This window comes from Pagrus pagrus (assembly GCF_965226575.1).
Source record: "Pagrus pagrus genome assembly, chromosome: 2".
NCBI classification, from domain to species: Eukaryota; Metazoa; Chordata; class Actinopteri; order Spariformes; family Sparidae; genus Pagrus; species Pagrus pagrus.
In genome coordinates, this window is record NC_140186.1 from 23,389,453 (window position 1) to 23,405,907 (window position 16,455).

Sequence of the window (16,455 nt, forward strand, 5' to 3'; positions counted from 1 at the left end):
ATGTAAAGAAATATTACCACCTTGTCTACCGAGTTGTGTAATGCAAGGAAGGATCTTTTTTTTTGCGTCGCTAGCACGAGTTATTGTTCTGCTAAATGAAACATTGTTTCTCCGTCGTGTTGTTGAAGGAAGAACGCTGCCTTTCCACAGTAAGTGTGTTATTTTAGTGGTCATATGCCCTGGCAGAAAAATGTTTCCTCTTTTCCAACTAATTAAGTTGCTTTTCTTCTGAATGTTTTTGTTTGCATCATATTCCCATTCTGTCAGCACCACTGGCCAACACTTTTGATATCTCTGACATGTTTCCTCATACTCCCATGACTTCTCAGTATGATGTGAAAAGACATCACAGCCTTTAATACTCTGCATGTCTTTTTAGATTGATTTGATTTATAACGCCAGAGGAACACAGTAAACCTCTTTTCTTGTTTATGCATCTTTGTGTCAGTCAGTGGATGATTGACAGAAAACAGCATGTTTGTCCTTATGGAACCTCTGATTAATAATACCCACATGTAAACAACTCATTTAACAATGGACCTGCATGTTCGCACTGATTGTCACCGGAGTGTTAAGTAAATAAGTAAGTCACTTTTATATAAATACATTTATATATATATACAGTATATATATATATATATATATACAGTATATATATGTACAGTATATATATATATATATATATATATATATATAGGTATATTAAATCCTAACAACACAAGTTGTATACTTAAGTAGTATACTTGTAGCAGACCAAACAAAGAGTTACTGTGTACTTCAAAATACAATATAATACATTGGTGTCCGTTGACAGGATATAAAAGGCGTTTAAAGGTTTGTATTTGTTCCAATTCTATATAATTTTACTTTCAAAGTCCCTTTTTAAAACTATTAATTGATATTCCATACATTTTGAGAAATCAAAGCTGATGTGGAGGGCATCCCCTCATTAAGAATACAGTCTACTGTCACTGTAACATCTCCGCTCTACTGTAATATCATTAGCCACAGTCTTTTGCTGTCCGTGCCTATTTTCTCCATAGGTGACCAGGTATGCAAAAGTTAAACCTGTGTGTACGTGCAGGGCCAGAGACCTGATCACGTCACGATTCCAGCTCCTGCTGCAATCAGGGATCTAAACAAGCCGGGTGAAGGACCTGCCCCTCTTCACAGGCCCTCCAGTATGTGTAAATAGCCGCGTGGCCTACCCCAAAACAGCCCCGCAATGATGGGCCATCGGGCTGCTATTCTTAGAACAAGTTACTATTTGCTTTCCTTCTTTTTTTCACCCTCAGCCCTGTCACAAGGGCAGCTGAGGCATATTGTGCATGGAAGAATAGGAAGAGGCAGAAATAGGCTGGTAAAATTAGAACAAGCTGAAAAACCATGAAACTGTGAGGCAGCAAGCTCCATTCTGGGCATCTTATTTCTCTACAGTGCCAGCACGCACACCCTTATATGTTTATGTTGTGAATTTTATAAGATGTAATTTTAAGCCCTGCTATTACAGTAAATTGTAGTGCAATCTTATTTTATGAAAAACATAAAACCTACTAAAACCCTCAAAAATATCTATCAACAAAGCCCCATCAAGTTATTAATATACTGCTATGTCAAATAACAAGTGAGCTCTGTGAAGTCAACGCTTCCTTTACACTTTGAACTAAGCTGACCCAGTAAACACTATGATCAACAGGTGCTTCCCTCTGCCTATATTTTGCTTTGAGCTGTGCGTGGCCACAACAGGGACGGGCCGCCTCCACCCATCATGGGGCTGCCAAATATTCATCCTCCCACCCATGCCTCCATACATGAGACACTGTCACCCTGTTGGCCAATCACAGGCTGACACAGAAAGACTGCAGCAGAAAAACAGAAGCACAAGGGAGGCTGCACGCATTTTTGAAAACCAGTCACACATGACATGCTCATGCCACACTACATCATTTTTCTGACACACAGAAATTTTTTCTGTCACTGAGTTAGTTGTCTTCTCCAGTAAGGATTTACAAGACTTCAGTGAAGTTCTGATTTTCCTTCAATTTGAACTACATTTTCTCTTTGCTGTGTGTTTTGCACACATCTGCCAACATGTGCCTTCTGACAGCTGCCCTGCTGTTTTCTTTACTTGGTGAGTATTTTGTTTTCTCTGACTCATGTAATGATTAATGTACTCAGCTGTCTGCTGTTTATGTCAGGGGTGTTCATCCATGGAGGACAGAGAGTCTGCAGGTCTTCTTCCAACAGATCTTAAAAAGGCTTGAAACTATCTATAAAAGACTATTATATGTGATGTTCCTCAGTACTCAGTGGCTGTTTGCTGATTTAACATGTGGAAATTGACACTTACTAACCATCTTGCTTGTACGCCGTTCTAACATTAAACATGTGTAGTCTCCTGGAATAAATAGAATACAACACTCCTTGAGATCTGTTTCAACTTGTACAAACAATCAGATATTTGACCAGGTGGATTTATCACATGATGGTAATCTTCCAGAGGGGAAGATTATCCTGTTAGCAGGCTGTCTTAGATTAAAAAATGTGGCTCACAGAAAAGACATTAATCCAGAATCCAGGTTTACTCCAAGTCTGTGTTTATGACAATTTATGCCCTGAAACTGATCAATCTTTATATAATGGTTCAAGGTTTTATTGGCTTTATTCTTAAGAATGTGGATTAACTTCTTTTACAACCTTCTGACTACTGAAACAGTGTTTTCTCCAGAGTGCTGCCTTTAATAAGTCCATCATTATATTATACTACAGCCATAAATCAGTGCTTATGAATACATTTTGTTGGGTTATCTGAAGTAAATATAGCATATAAACAAGGCTTATAACATGTACAACCTGAAACTACTTCCCATCAATGAGAAATCAAATGGTTTGCTTTTAAAACACACGTCATTGTCCTGTTAATCTATTTAACTAGAATTTAAATCCGAATAGAGCTAGTGACAATGGTTTTAGACCAGGTAGTAGTCACATTGTGAAAGTCGCATTTCCACAATTACCTCTCACTTCAAATGCTATACAGGCTGAATAACTAAAAAGGAATTGAAAGTGGGCACTATATATATCATCGAAACTAGAAAGCACATGCACCCTAATTTAAACAGTATTTCCATTTTACGGTATTTTCCGAGCAGCAAAAATAACTGATTAACTGCTTTTAAGCAAACTACGACTGCATACAGTGTGTGGCCTTACAAAAGAATTGTTTAAAGTTGGTAATTATAGGTTGTTGAAAACTTAACCTAGTAACTTTGTAACTTAGTATAGTTGTAATTAGTCTGAGGTTTAGTGGCAATGAGTCTCTAAATAGTGTTGACCAGTCACAACTGTCTCATATGTCCTCATGTTGAGTAAACCCTCATCATGAACTCATTTTACACAAAAAAGTGGAATCATTTTAAAGTAAACAGATTTTTTTTAAATAATGTTTAATTTATCTGAACTTCCAAAATCATTAATCATAAGTCACAAGCATGCATAGATAAACCAGTTGCACTGGTCAAATGTCAGCGTTCAGACACGTTAAAGCAGGTTTCATTAGAACACTAATGATCCCCTGCTCCTTGTTGTCCTTTTCAGATGCCTTTTCCTGTGTTCAGTTTCTGGCACCTCTGAACATGGGAGGGGTCATGGGACAGGTGCAGTTTAACGCCACCTCCCAGACGGCCACCGTCAACGTGTCAGGCGCCGGAAACTGTGGTCTACTTAACTTTTCCCTCAGCCAGTTCCCTGTCAAGTACGGTCATTACGCTCAGCCCTGTTCTGAAGCAAATATCGGCTCCAGCGTCTTCACCTTCACAGCTGACCCGGCCTCAAACCCCACCATCAATGTGTCACGCCTCTTTGAACAAACCTCAAACCTGGACGACTTCTCGCTGACTCTGCGGACGTGTAATGGCAATAAAGTGTGCACTGTTGTGAGTCGAGGTCAAACGCTCTTGACTCATCAGGCCAGGTTCTACGGCCCCGTCGCAGGTGATGTTTACATCCGCCTCAACACAGGACAGACCGACGCCAGGCTGCTTGCAGACCTAGTTACAATCGGTCAGGTCAATGCCTCACAAACCAATACCACCCTCTATGGATCTACAAGCTCCGCTGCAAGCTGCAATGTTCTTCTAGGAAGCTTAGATTCCTCAGCTTTGACAAACCTGGGTGTCGTGAAAGTCGGAAACCCTTTACAGCCTGAGAAATCCCGTCTGGAGCTGACCAGCTTCCACATCAACACAACCTTTCTTCTCATTCGCATGGGGTCAACTTTCAAGTGTGCTCAGATTTACAATGTGCCACAGAAACAGGTGAGCGCTGTTATGAATATGAGAGGGATCAAAGGATACTTCAGCTTCCGTCAGGCTTCCCCGTTTGATGTGACTGAGGTGAGGGTGAACCTGACTAACTTACAGAATAGAGTCGGCCCTTACCATGTCCATAATTTCCCTGTCCCCTCGATCAGGTTGCCTCGATCAAGCATGTGTTCAAATGATAATGTGGGCGGCCACTGGAATCCATTCGGAGTCAACACAAGCGCCCCGACATATCCTAATGGGCCCGGATCAACACACGACATGTATGAGGTCGGTGACCTCAGCAACAAGCACATGTTCCTCTCAGGCAGAAACGAGGTGGACGTGATGTTCATAGACTTCAACCTCCCTCTGTTTGGAATGAACAGCATTGTAGGTCGCTCGGTTGTGATTCACAGAACAACAGATGGTTCTAGGTATGTTTGTGCCAGCATCGGCTATCCAGGTGAAGTGATTGTAGCCAGAGCCAGATTCCAGAGGCTTGTGGTTGGTGAGATCTTGTTCACCCAGCTGAGAGACAACCCTCTGTCTGACGTATCCACATTCTTGGATTTGTCTTATGGAAATCCCACAATGACGCCAACCAAAAACCACAACTGGCATGTTCACACATACCCCATCAGCTCAGAGCGGGACGATGATGCACGGCGCTGCAGCACAGCAGGAGGACACTGGAACCCCTTTAACGTTAACACATCAGACAGCAGCTATGCCCTCCACTGTGGCCCATCCAGTCCCTTATCCTGCGAGGTGGGAGACCTCTCCAACAAACTCAGCACCATCAACCTCGGCACCAGCGTTGGCAGTGTGGAAGCAAAATACTTCTTTACTGATGTCACTTCCTTCTTGGCCGAGTCTGGCATTATCGGTCGCTCTGTGGTCATCCATCAAGCAGACAGAGGAGGGCCAAGGATCGCTTGTGCCAACATCACAATGGTGCGGGTCCCTAAAGCTAGCACTGATAGCTGGTTTGGCCCTGGGATGTCCACCGGCCAGATACGGTTCTCCCAGGCCGTCCCACAAGGCCCAACGCATATAAACGTGTCCCTGATGAATCTGGACTCCTTAGCCGGTGGTTACCACGTTCACATTCTGCCCCTCAAACCAGGCAGCGTAGAGCCCTGCTCCAATGCAAACATCCTAGGCCACTTCAACCCTTTAGCCTTTAACGTATCAAACAGCCCCGCACCTGGAACTGGCACAGTCGACCAGTATGAGATTGGAGACATCAGTGGAAAGTTTGGGACGCTGAGTGGCCTCAATGAGTCTCAGGCTGTATACATGGATCCTGACATGCCATTAACGGGACCCTTCAGCGTCGTGGGAAGATCGATTGTTATTCACTACACCAACGGCTCAAGGTGAGAACCTGTATGCATTTATGTGTTTGTGCTTATAACAAAAAAAGGGAACTAAAGAAGAAGATATGATTTGAGAATATGATTTTTACATCATATATGTACAAATAAAATAAAATATAATACAAATAAAATATACACAAAATGGCATTAAAGCTGCTAAGTAAGGTAAAAGTAAAGTAATCCATTTTACTGACCAAACAATAAGAAATCCCTAAAACTTTCTAATAAGGAAATATCACTTACAGCAGCTTTAATTCTAGAAGCTCGAAAGTCTGTTCATTGATGCCTTTTCAGCACGAGCAGACATTATTTTCACCACCCTGAGGGTCCCTCTGGCACAGTATCAGACTTGGCCCATCTATTGAGGGCAGTTACAGGTGTAGGGTGTCATAGACATGGAGTCATGTTTTGTATTATAACAAACAGATAATCTACCTCAGGCACAGAGAGTGACTCAACATTATATTGTAAAGGAGAAAATTCTCAAGGTTAACCCAACAGGATTTGGAGATGTTTTGCTCATCTTGTTTGTGTTTTTGTGTCTTTCTGTGCATGTTTGTTTGTGTGTGTTTGTCGACAGAATGCGTTGTGCTGACATCTCAGCTGACAGAGATACAGACGGACAATGGACTCTTGCCAGGGCTGAATTCAACGGTACAGTGACTGGGACAGTCATAATGGTAAGAACCAACAACAGCCAACAGTTCAGTCAGGTGTGTGCGTTCAGGTGTAGCTCGTAGCAACTATTGTAGCCCCGAGCTTTGAGCCTCAAACTGAGATGAGAAGCATGTTTTACATGTCTGATGAGTTCATGCATGTAAATCCCCCCCATACACACAGATTTTGATGTCTAATCTCGGAGGAGATTCCTTTCAAGAAAGACAACAGGTGTTCCTGTCTGACACACCACCTTTCAGAGATTGCATCGATAAACTGTTAGTGGCTCACACCTGTAATTATAGTCTTAACCCTGCTGCCCAATTTTTGTTGCTCAAGGACACGTTGCAGAGCTTTGCCGCAGCGCAAAATGTCAAAACACATTGGCTGACGTGAATAAACAAGGCTGTCATTTTCAACATATGTTTCTATCTGTGCGTTCAAGGCCTGATTTCCCCTGCTTCTTCAGTGGGTCGGTGAACAGGTGGTCGGCATTCAAAGGCCCTGAATGCGTGTAAATGTGTGCATAAACAGAGGCAGAGATACACTGTACATTGTCCTCAGTCATGTAAAATATCTAGTAATATATGTTTCCTCAATCCAGAAGTGCAGAGATCTCCTAAAAACCATGTCATTCATTCCAGTGAAAAGTACCCAGCCCCTCACATGAACCTAAGTTACAAGATTTCAACACGACAGCAGCAAATTGGAAGAATTAGAATGGTTTTCAGGTCAGATGGTTTTCTTTGATAGCCACAGACCACATACAAGGTTTTCTTTCTGGCTAACTTATCAGGAGCCAAGCTGCCACAAAAACATGACACAAGTATTTCTGCTGCGCTGGACACACACTGAATTCATTATGCCTGCGGTGGGCTGCAACAAGCAGCTATGAGAAGCAGGGGCGAGACCGTTAGCTTAGCTTTACATCCGCCTGCTATGGCTAGTGAGACCTACAGGCCCCCTGAACCAGGAAGCTCACCGAGGGAACAGCTGCATCTGTCAGCTGCCCTCCAGAGGCCCCATACTGAGCTCTGCTCTGCATCTATGGATGAGCGCTTGTAATATCACCAAAGCGGCCACAAAAAACAGTAGTCTGGGAAAGAAATGTGTTCCCTCTGCTAGTTTTGTTCAGGCTAAATGAACAGAGTCACAGTGAGTGTAAGAATACCTTAACAATTAGACACTATCGTAATTGTATGCAAAAGCCACAAGCTCCAGTGGCGTCCATCTTAAATGCCTTTTATAGTTCAACAAAGCAAGCGTCCGGTTGTTGTTGACTATACACTATGACTCTCTTCTCTTCTCAGCGCCAGCAGGTGTTTCCTGATGGGAGCAACAGCGATCTCACAATGGTGGTGAGACTTCAATCATCGACGAGACAAGAAGTAAGGACAGAATCATATGCTGCGTACATATACACAAATGCTAAATATGATTCATTTTCACGAGGAAGTCTCCGGCTAGAGCTTTAACATGTGAAAAATTAGAAGAGGAACAAATGAGATATCAATAATCAATATAGCCACAACATTAGATGCATTTTACCTGTAGGACTAACTTTCTCAAGCCCTTTAAAGGAGCAGCTCACCTGAAAATGAATACTCAGTTATTTAAGTTCTCACACTAATGTCGATGGAAAGTCAGGTGAAGTTTTGAAGCTTCGCAGCAAAATTGTGTCGTAGCATTCTCTTCAACAACTTAAGTGGATGGGGACTTGTTTTGAAATGTAAAATCCCAAATTGATTTGGGATTGGCTAGCTCGTGCACCCACTTCAAACGGGGTGTATGCTGATAATTTTACGTTAGAGGGGAGGGTGTAAATAACGTCTTATCAAATCAATTTGAGATCTCAGGGCTTTTCAGAGACTTGGATTAAGCATACACGGAGAAACTTGGTAAGGAAACCTTCAAGGAAAAGTTATGTGATAGGGAAAACACCTGAGAAGCTGAGCAGGTGAAAGTCGACAAAATGGTCAATGTTGTGGAAAATGATCATAAAATAAGAGAGCACTCACATCCAGTGCCAGGTAAAAACACTGCATCAAAGATTCACGTAGCTCTCACAACCACTGCCATGTAGATGTGGCCGGTGTGCAAGTGTCTGAGAATGAGGAAGCCCTCGCGACACACAAAGTCACAGCGATAGTGCCAGAGCTGGTTAAATGACAGCAACAAAGGAAAGGTCTTGAGTTTCAATTTACAGATATACTCAGAAAAAGTCCCAAGGAAATAAGTCCAGAGACATGGGACGGTTTGTTTTCTCTTGATTCTCAGGGTAATGCGTGTAACCAGCTTCCTGTAATGTGAGGGCATGAGGTTGTGCTGTAGGGACAATAAGGATGGAGGGCTGTTTTGAGGCTGGCGACTTAATTTCCTTGCCTTTGAATGCAGCGGGATTAGGAGACTATACAGTAGATGTGTGTCTGAAGCCCACGTTCATTGTTAATGTGTGTGTGTGTGTGTGTGTGTGTGTGTGTGTGTGTGTGTGTGTGTGTGTGTGTGTGTGTGTTTCTCTCTGTATCTATGAGACACATTTAGGGCACATTCACATAAAGCATTCACATAAAGACACAGAAAAACAATACCTGCACCCTCACATTTGGTTTTTTTTAACCTCTCCCTGCAGGCAACTGCAGCAGCATTGTTCATCAACCAAATGGGTGCCAACAACAGCCAGTGCAGCAGAGTGGGCGACACATTCAATCCCTTCAACATGACATCAATGGTGAGACCAGACTGCCTCGTCTTTAACTTCTTCACTTCTTCTCTTTGAAGGTTTAATTCTTGACTGTTTTAGAAGTACTAGTACCTCTAAATGTAAATCAGTGTGCTATTTTCTTATTCAGTTTTTTATTATCATTCACTATTGTTCTTCTGGAATTTATTAATATTATTCCAGTTTCCGTATGTTTTTCAGCTCGCTTCTCCTCCTACAAATTTTGAGCTACAGAAACCATTCAAGTATCAAAAGCTTTTTAAGGACATTGCTGATTGTGTTTTGGTCTATTATCTGTTATACTTTTGGAAATATTTGGCTTTTTCTGCTAAACTCTTCCCATTCATCCTTGTGGGGAATTTTTCACATTTCATTCTGCCACTACTTCAGCATGTGTCCAGCTAGAGAAACCATTCAGCTATCTTTTTAAGCCTTGTACTTTTCAGCTTTTTCAAATAACCAGCTTTTTCAAAAAAATAAAAAAATAAAAATACAATGGAAGTGAATGGGAAAATCTTCAAATCCTCTTCAAAACCACCTCCCTCATACTTTGAGCTACATACATCATATCTAGTTTCCCCAAGTGACAAGACTTTGAACTATTCGGCATGTGTTCAGCTTTTTAAAATCTTCACATCACAGTTTTAGTTTTAAGGATTTTTAGCTTGTCTTCAGATTTTATAATGGGTGTGTATTGCGTGAGCTAGAGTGGTACACATGACCGCTAGAGTGGAAAGCAGCTGGAAAAACTTGAGAAAGAATTCTCTTCAGCTTGATTTAGATCCCACAGCTTTTACTTCACATAGACAATATATACATAAAAATGTAGGAAATCTTGTTGGCTTTCAGCTGATTGTCTTATCTCAGGTGTAGCATTTACACTTTTGGCTGTAGAATCCCTAGAGCGACAAGCTGTGAGAGGAGGAGGGGAGAAATCTCTTTAAGGTGTAAGGGTCAGAAAGCCATGTAAGGGGGAAATCTCTTTTCCTGAGGTGTTTACAGAAGGGTAGATAAGATGACATTTACATTTCAATAAAACATCAAATGGTCACTGCCCTGGGAGAGGCATGATCAAACAAACAATTGTTTTGGGAAGAAGTGATTAATGACTGACGTAAAGTATGCAACCACTGTATTTAAGTCAGAAACATTTGGAATATATATATATATATATATATATATATATATATATATACTTATATACTTATATCCCCCAGTTGTCAAATTGGTCCATTTGTACTTGTGTGAAGTTATAATTAAAACATTTTAATTACTGTACCTTCATAAGCCCAGTGCTCTGTGTGATTTGGGCTTCCTCACTTGGATTTATGATTTAACAATGAAAGGCCTCGGTCAGAAAGTTCCAGTGCAAAGATTTTTGTTAATAATTCTAAAATGACATCAAGCACTTGGTTCAAAGTCCTTTTTATATATGCAGTGAATAGAAAGGGACAAAACCCCATAGCAGTGCAGAGAAGGGATGTCTGTTAATTCTGAGCCTCTATTTCCATTAAATGTCAGATAACATTCATAGTCATGATCCTCAAATCACCCTTTTGTTGTGCAACATGTAATCCCCTTCCTTCTTTCTATTCCCTGTTCAGAGCTCCAGTTGTTCACTAGAAAACCCTCTGAGCTGTGTGATGGGGGAGGTGTCGGCAAGACAAGGAAATGTCAGCCTGACTCAGGGACAGGTCTTTACGGACAGCATCATCCAGCTCACTGGAGACGAGACAGGTACGACACACACATCAAAGTGTGTGTGTTTAGCAGTGGCAAAAATTAAAGTGTTAAAGAATATGTATCACTGGTCCTTTACTAGCAGTGCTAGTTTAGGACTTGTGCAGCCAAAGACATGAATGAAGATATTTTATGATGTACTGTATGTAATGATGTGAAAAGAACAGATGTCTCTCATGTTTGTCTCTGTCTGCAGTGGTCCGCAGAGCTCTGGTGCTGAAGAGCGGCAACAGCATCATCGCATGTGCCGAAATCCTCCCAGAATCCCCTTCAGCAGAGCAGACCTTTCCCAATGTGACTAACTTCAGCAGGTGAGTGTAATTAAGACTCATACTGCGTGTCCTCACAAGTGTGTCATACATCTCTTGGCAGACTTTCAATATTTGCCCTGAAGGTACATTTGAAATCAAATGCTACAAAAGTGTTGTTCCTGTAAATACTGTATGACCTTTCTGACTGCATAAATGTGGTGGTTTGCAGACATGTGCAGGTCACTGGTAGAATCAGACTCATTGTGTTTGGCTGAGCTCCACTTTTGTATAGATTATATAGATTACTGATTGTTTAATATTCTGGCATGAATCGTGGATGATTTTCTCACTAGGTGACACTGGGGGACTCGAACACACTGCCCTGGTGCCTCCATCTTTAAAAAAAAAAAAAGATAAAGTACCCTTTAGGGTGCCCTTCAGTGGACACAACATGGTGAAGTGCCCTCTCTTCACTATAAATATAACACGCGCATTTCATGTATGATATGTTTTATCATGTGAACATGGACAGCATTCACAGATCCATGTTTTATGATGTAATTGTAAAGTACAGATGGTGGTGTGCAACGGGACACAACTGCATCCTCCTCAGTTGCATGTTCCTCAGTGTAGCGCCATGTAACTAAACTCAGGGAATTCCTAATAGGCCTGTAACAGAACCTAAAAACATCTGTTTATAAGCCATCAAATAAAGAGTACACAAATGTATTTTGAACAGATTTGTGTATTGTATATTTTGAAACAATTCTGTAAAGTCTAAACCTGTTGAAGTTCATTAATTCAGAACCGGTCTTTGTCAGTTACGAGGTCATCATCAAACTATTGCAAAGACAGTTTGTGAGTGTTAATTGATAGGGCGTCTCCATTTCATTTGGTATTTTCATTTGCATTGCTAGTAACAGAGTAAAACAAAAACAGAAAGTGATTTTAAAAAATGGTTGCACACCCTCCATTGTTTTTAGCCCTGTCAATCAAAATGTCATTTCTAAAGCCGATTAATCTCCGTAACCTATCCAGCAGTTGAGGAAATGGAACACCTTCTAACCACAACTGGCAAACACACAATAGCCTACTGTTTGCCCGCCCTGCCCAAAGAAATGATGCAGTTCGTAGAAACATAATCATGTACAATAAAGATGCTCATTAATGTCCTCTTTGCCCCGTCTTCACTCTTGGATACCTAAATCATAGTAATGTTTGGTATAATCAGGTATTCATGGTAAGAATTCCATTTATTCATCATTCTATAACACAGAAATTCAAATTGTAGTCCCTTTATGCCACTCACAAAGCAATATATATATATGTATATATATATATATATATATACACACACAAATGGATGAATAAATAATGAGCCATAAAAATAAAGCTGACAAGAGCAGCTCATAAATAATGAAACAATACATAATATTAAGAAAGTGTCGTTTTGATGTTGCTATAATGTCGGATACACAGTGGTTGATGATGTGCATGTACCTTGATGGTTCATTGATGTTTCATTTCTTTTTGTTCCAGAACGGACTTCCGTACGAGGGTCGCAAATGTCCTGGGGACAGACAGGGCAAGAGTCACCATCCTGCCTGGCTCTCCCCGCTCTACAGCTGAGGGACAGTGCCAGACAGTCAACTACATGGTATCTGGTAAGACAACAAAATGATTTTCCCCTATCTACACAACTGCGTTTCTAATTTCCAAAAAAAGGGAAATTGTGTTACATTTTAAACGCAACAACAGCACTTGAAGATGATCCGAGGACGTGAGCGAGTAACATTCTGCTACTCATACGGGAAATCATTAATCAAACGTTGAATCATTTCCAATCAACCATGTGATTGAAATTCTTAACAGACGCCCTCTGTCAGTACGATGAGTGTTTGCGGCAGTCACATTTGATCTGACGTGCCAAAGTCACTTTGAAAGAATGTGTTCAGGTATTTGGAGATTATGATACATTAAACTTGCTGGCCTGCGGTTCGATCTCCAGGTGTCATCCAAGTTAAAAACCACAGTGGTGTGTCAAGAAGGAATTGGGAATGGCATAGAGAACAGACAAACATCAATCATATTTCAAAGCTGATTTAGCAGAGGGAGTGTTGCATGCTATGAGCAGGACGATCATCAGTTCTGCTTTTACAAATACACACAAAGGTTTTTGTTTGATATAATCTCATGTAATTAGACTGATGCGCATCGTGTAAGTCATAAATACTTCAGCTACTCCAGGTTTTCCAGGACCTATCTGGCTAAGCTGTGTGTGCCCAGGCTGTGTTCATCAGGACAATGAACAATTATGGGCATTGACAATCTTTAGAAGACCTGAAAAAAATGCTCAGAAACCTGATGCTGGAGTTGAGTGTCTTTGTGTCTTATTTTCTGTCCCCGGGGTGAACAGGGAAGTGTCTGTGCAGGGGTTTCACACAGTATAGCACAGGACGGGCATTTATGCTCTCAAAAGTCTCCCACAAGGTGAGGGAGAGTTTACTTTTGCAGTAATTTCTCAGAAGGCCTCCTTTAGCGTGATTATGGTGATGGTGATGACGTTTTCTGTGCTTGAGAGAATAGAAATGATTTTGAATTATTGACATTGATCTCTGTCAGAAGCAAAGTCCCCGTAAAGCAATCACACCTCCTTGACAAGAATTTGAAAGGAGAACAAAACCTGTGACTGCACTGCAGCAGTTCTGGTATATCAGCATCGGACTACACCATAGAGAAGTCCATAGCTGCCTTCAGACTAGTAATTATCAAGCATAACAAATCAGTAATTACAGCTTATGTGTAATTAAGCTTTGCCTCATTGTCTGTGTCTTAAAGGGAATGTCAGCACAGATCTTCTGATGTCGGTCAAAACCAGCGAGCAGATGGGAGTGTACAGAGAGTCTGACACATGTACACGTAAGTACGCTCCATACTGTACTTCATTTTAACTTTAGGTGGGATCATGTGGAGTTGTTGTTGTACGTGAGGGAGAACAACATTCTGATTTAACCAAACAAACATTCTCTCTCTGTTCAATAAATATTGATTTTGACGGAGAGAGACTGTGAAAATCTACTCAAGACTGTCGGTTTCATCTATGTTTTTTAAAGAATTACCGTGAACACATGGCAGAGTTTAAAGGATAAGTTCACCCAAAAATTAAAATTCAGTCATTATCAACTCTCACCCATGCTGATGGAAAGTCGGGGGAAGTTTTGTAGTCATTTCTGGAGCTTCACAGCAAAACAGTGTTGCAGCATTCTCCTAAACTGAAGTAGAGGGGGACTTGTTAAAACATAATAATGGCTCAATACATCAAGTCTCCAGGAGCCCCAAGACTGATTTGAAAACATAGTATTTACACCCCTTTTAAAGCCAAATTATTCACTGTAGCTGCTAAGCTAACAGTGTTAACAAGCCCCATATAAGTTTGGCTGTGTGTTGAGGGTGTAATTATTGTCTTTTCAAATCAGAGACTTAAATTATGTTGGTCGAGCTGTTTGGAGTCATTTTATTGTTTATTTGTTTTCGATAGTTTTTTTTACATTTTCAAACAAGTCCCCATCTACTTCAGTTGATTAGAAGAATGCTTCAAGACAAGACAATGACATAATTTGTATGACATTAAAAGCTGGAGGCTGTTGAAGTCATGCCAAATGGAAATCAAAGTGAAACATCACTTGCAAAATGAAATCTTTTCAAAAATCTCTTATTACATCGATGTACTACGTCCTCTTGTCATAGCCAGTTTATGTTTTTTGATAGGCACTTTACAGCAAAAACGTTTTTTAACTGGTAATAAATGCTATGAAGACGATCCCTGTGTACAAAAATAGCACACACTGAGTCACGCTTAATACACTTTCATTCTGATGCGATGCCCTGCAGGTGCAGGAGGTGAAGCAGGTGCAGGAGGTGCAGGAGGTGCAGGAAATGCAGGTCTGCAGCTGCTACCAGGAACTCTTCTTCTCGGCTTGATGTTTGCCGTCGCCTGCCTGCTGCCATCTACGGCTTATTTATAGCCTCACCATGCATCACAAGTGGGGACGCATGGATCCTCTTACTGTAAAACTGTGAATATGTTTATGAAATGTAGCCTGACGAGTGACACATTTGTCATCTGATTAATCATCAGGCGAATAATGACTTTCTTTTTTCCTCTTTTGTCAACAAATAATGATCTTGCTATTTTAAAGTTAACTTTTTGGGTAAGAGGCACAACGTGAGAATATCAGTTCATTTAAATACAGTGCAAAATTCATAGTTCATACATTCTAGTCATTATAAAAGCCATAGGTAATGTATAAAATGTACAAACACAAATGTATATTGGATGTTGATGATCGTGGCTCCCTTTAATTTAGTCAGTGAAGTCAGGTGCGGTAGAGTCGAGCAGACAGCAGGAGCACAGGAGTTTTTCCTACTTGTGACAAAATGTAATTTAAACTGAACTGAAGTTGCTGTGCCCACTCACATCTGGCTTAATTTGATAGTCAGATGGAGAGCCATCACATTTAACAATAATCATTTTATTCAACAAGCTATTCATTGATTGTTAGGTTAAGCCTTTATAGATACAATTATTGCTCATTTTTATTTGCTGGGACTGTTACTGTGAGTGGGTGGGTGAAGTTAATGCTGTACACTTTCCAATATTAAGACTTTATTTTCTATATTTATGCACTATCCATATATCCATGTCAAATCGTGTGTAAATATCTTGAAAATTGTGAATAAAATACAATAATGTTTGTACGCCCAGTGCCAGTAATCTGTCATTTATGTCCTTACTGTAAACCCCTGAACACATCGCAGCACAACATTAAGTGTTTGAGAACACAGTAAACAGGACAGAAATCCTGTGATGCATTTCATGAAAAGAGAATGTTTATATATTTTTTGGTAGCACTTCTCAATCAACATTAAATGAGCCATTTGTGACTAACTTCATTATTAATGATAAATAGCGAACTAGTGCTGTTTGATTACATTAGGAACAATTGTTGGGTTGCCAGGTTGTGAAAATGTGTTCACCACTTTGCTGCACTGCCCTAACTGACCTTGTTTATTGATCATTTATTTGTCATTTCCATATACAAAGTATACAACAACGAAATTAAACCACTCTTATGTTATTTACACTCATCATACACACCAGATCCAGATCTCATGAAGGCCGTATATATGAGTTATACAATATTAGTTCATTACTTATTAGATTAATATAGCCATTAATTACAATTTATTAACCCTTTCACTCTTAGTAAAATGAAATAGGCCTATGACGTTTTACACAGCCAGTGCAGTTAATGTTAACAGTCAAATTAAGTTTCAGTTCATTTCAACATCTAATTTGTATTGATTTGATTTGATCTCATTATTCCAGTTTTTAATCTCATAAT

The 16,455-nt window shown here is 40.4% G+C and overlaps 1 protein-coding gene across 1 annotated transcript; it reads left to right on the forward strand.

Moving 5' to 3' along the window:
- The first annotated feature begins 1,906 nt into the window (after positions 1–1,906).
- Positions 1,907–15,814, forward strand: cusr (Copper-only SOD repeat protein). The gene is made up of 10 exons (XM_084373262.1): positions 1,907–2,131; positions 3,598–5,683; positions 6,264–6,363; positions 7,651–7,728; positions 8,970–9,068; positions 10,664–10,796; positions 10,996–11,110; positions 12,590–12,714; positions 13,889–13,969; positions 14,942–15,814. Exons 1-10 carry the CDS (start codon positions 2,092–2,094, stop codon positions 15,073–15,075), a joined length of 2,991 nt encoding a protein of 996 aa, XP_084229388.1. The 5' UTR covers positions 1,907–2,091; the 3' UTR covers positions 15,076–15,814.
- Positions 15,815–16,455: the final 641 nt, after the last annotated feature.

Coding starts and splice junctions, on each gene's coding strand:
- cusr (XM_084373262.1), top strand. CDS start 2,092: ATGTGCCTTCTGACAGCTGCCCTGCTGTTTTCTTTACTTG. Junction 6,364..7,650: donor TGACTGGGACAGTCATAATG/GTAAGAACCAAC, acceptor TTCTCTTCTCAG/CGCCAGCAGGTGTTTCCTGA. Junction 7,729..8,969: donor AATCATCGACGAGACAAGAA/GTAAGGACAGAA, acceptor CTCTCCCTGCAG/GCAACTGCAGCAGCATTGTT.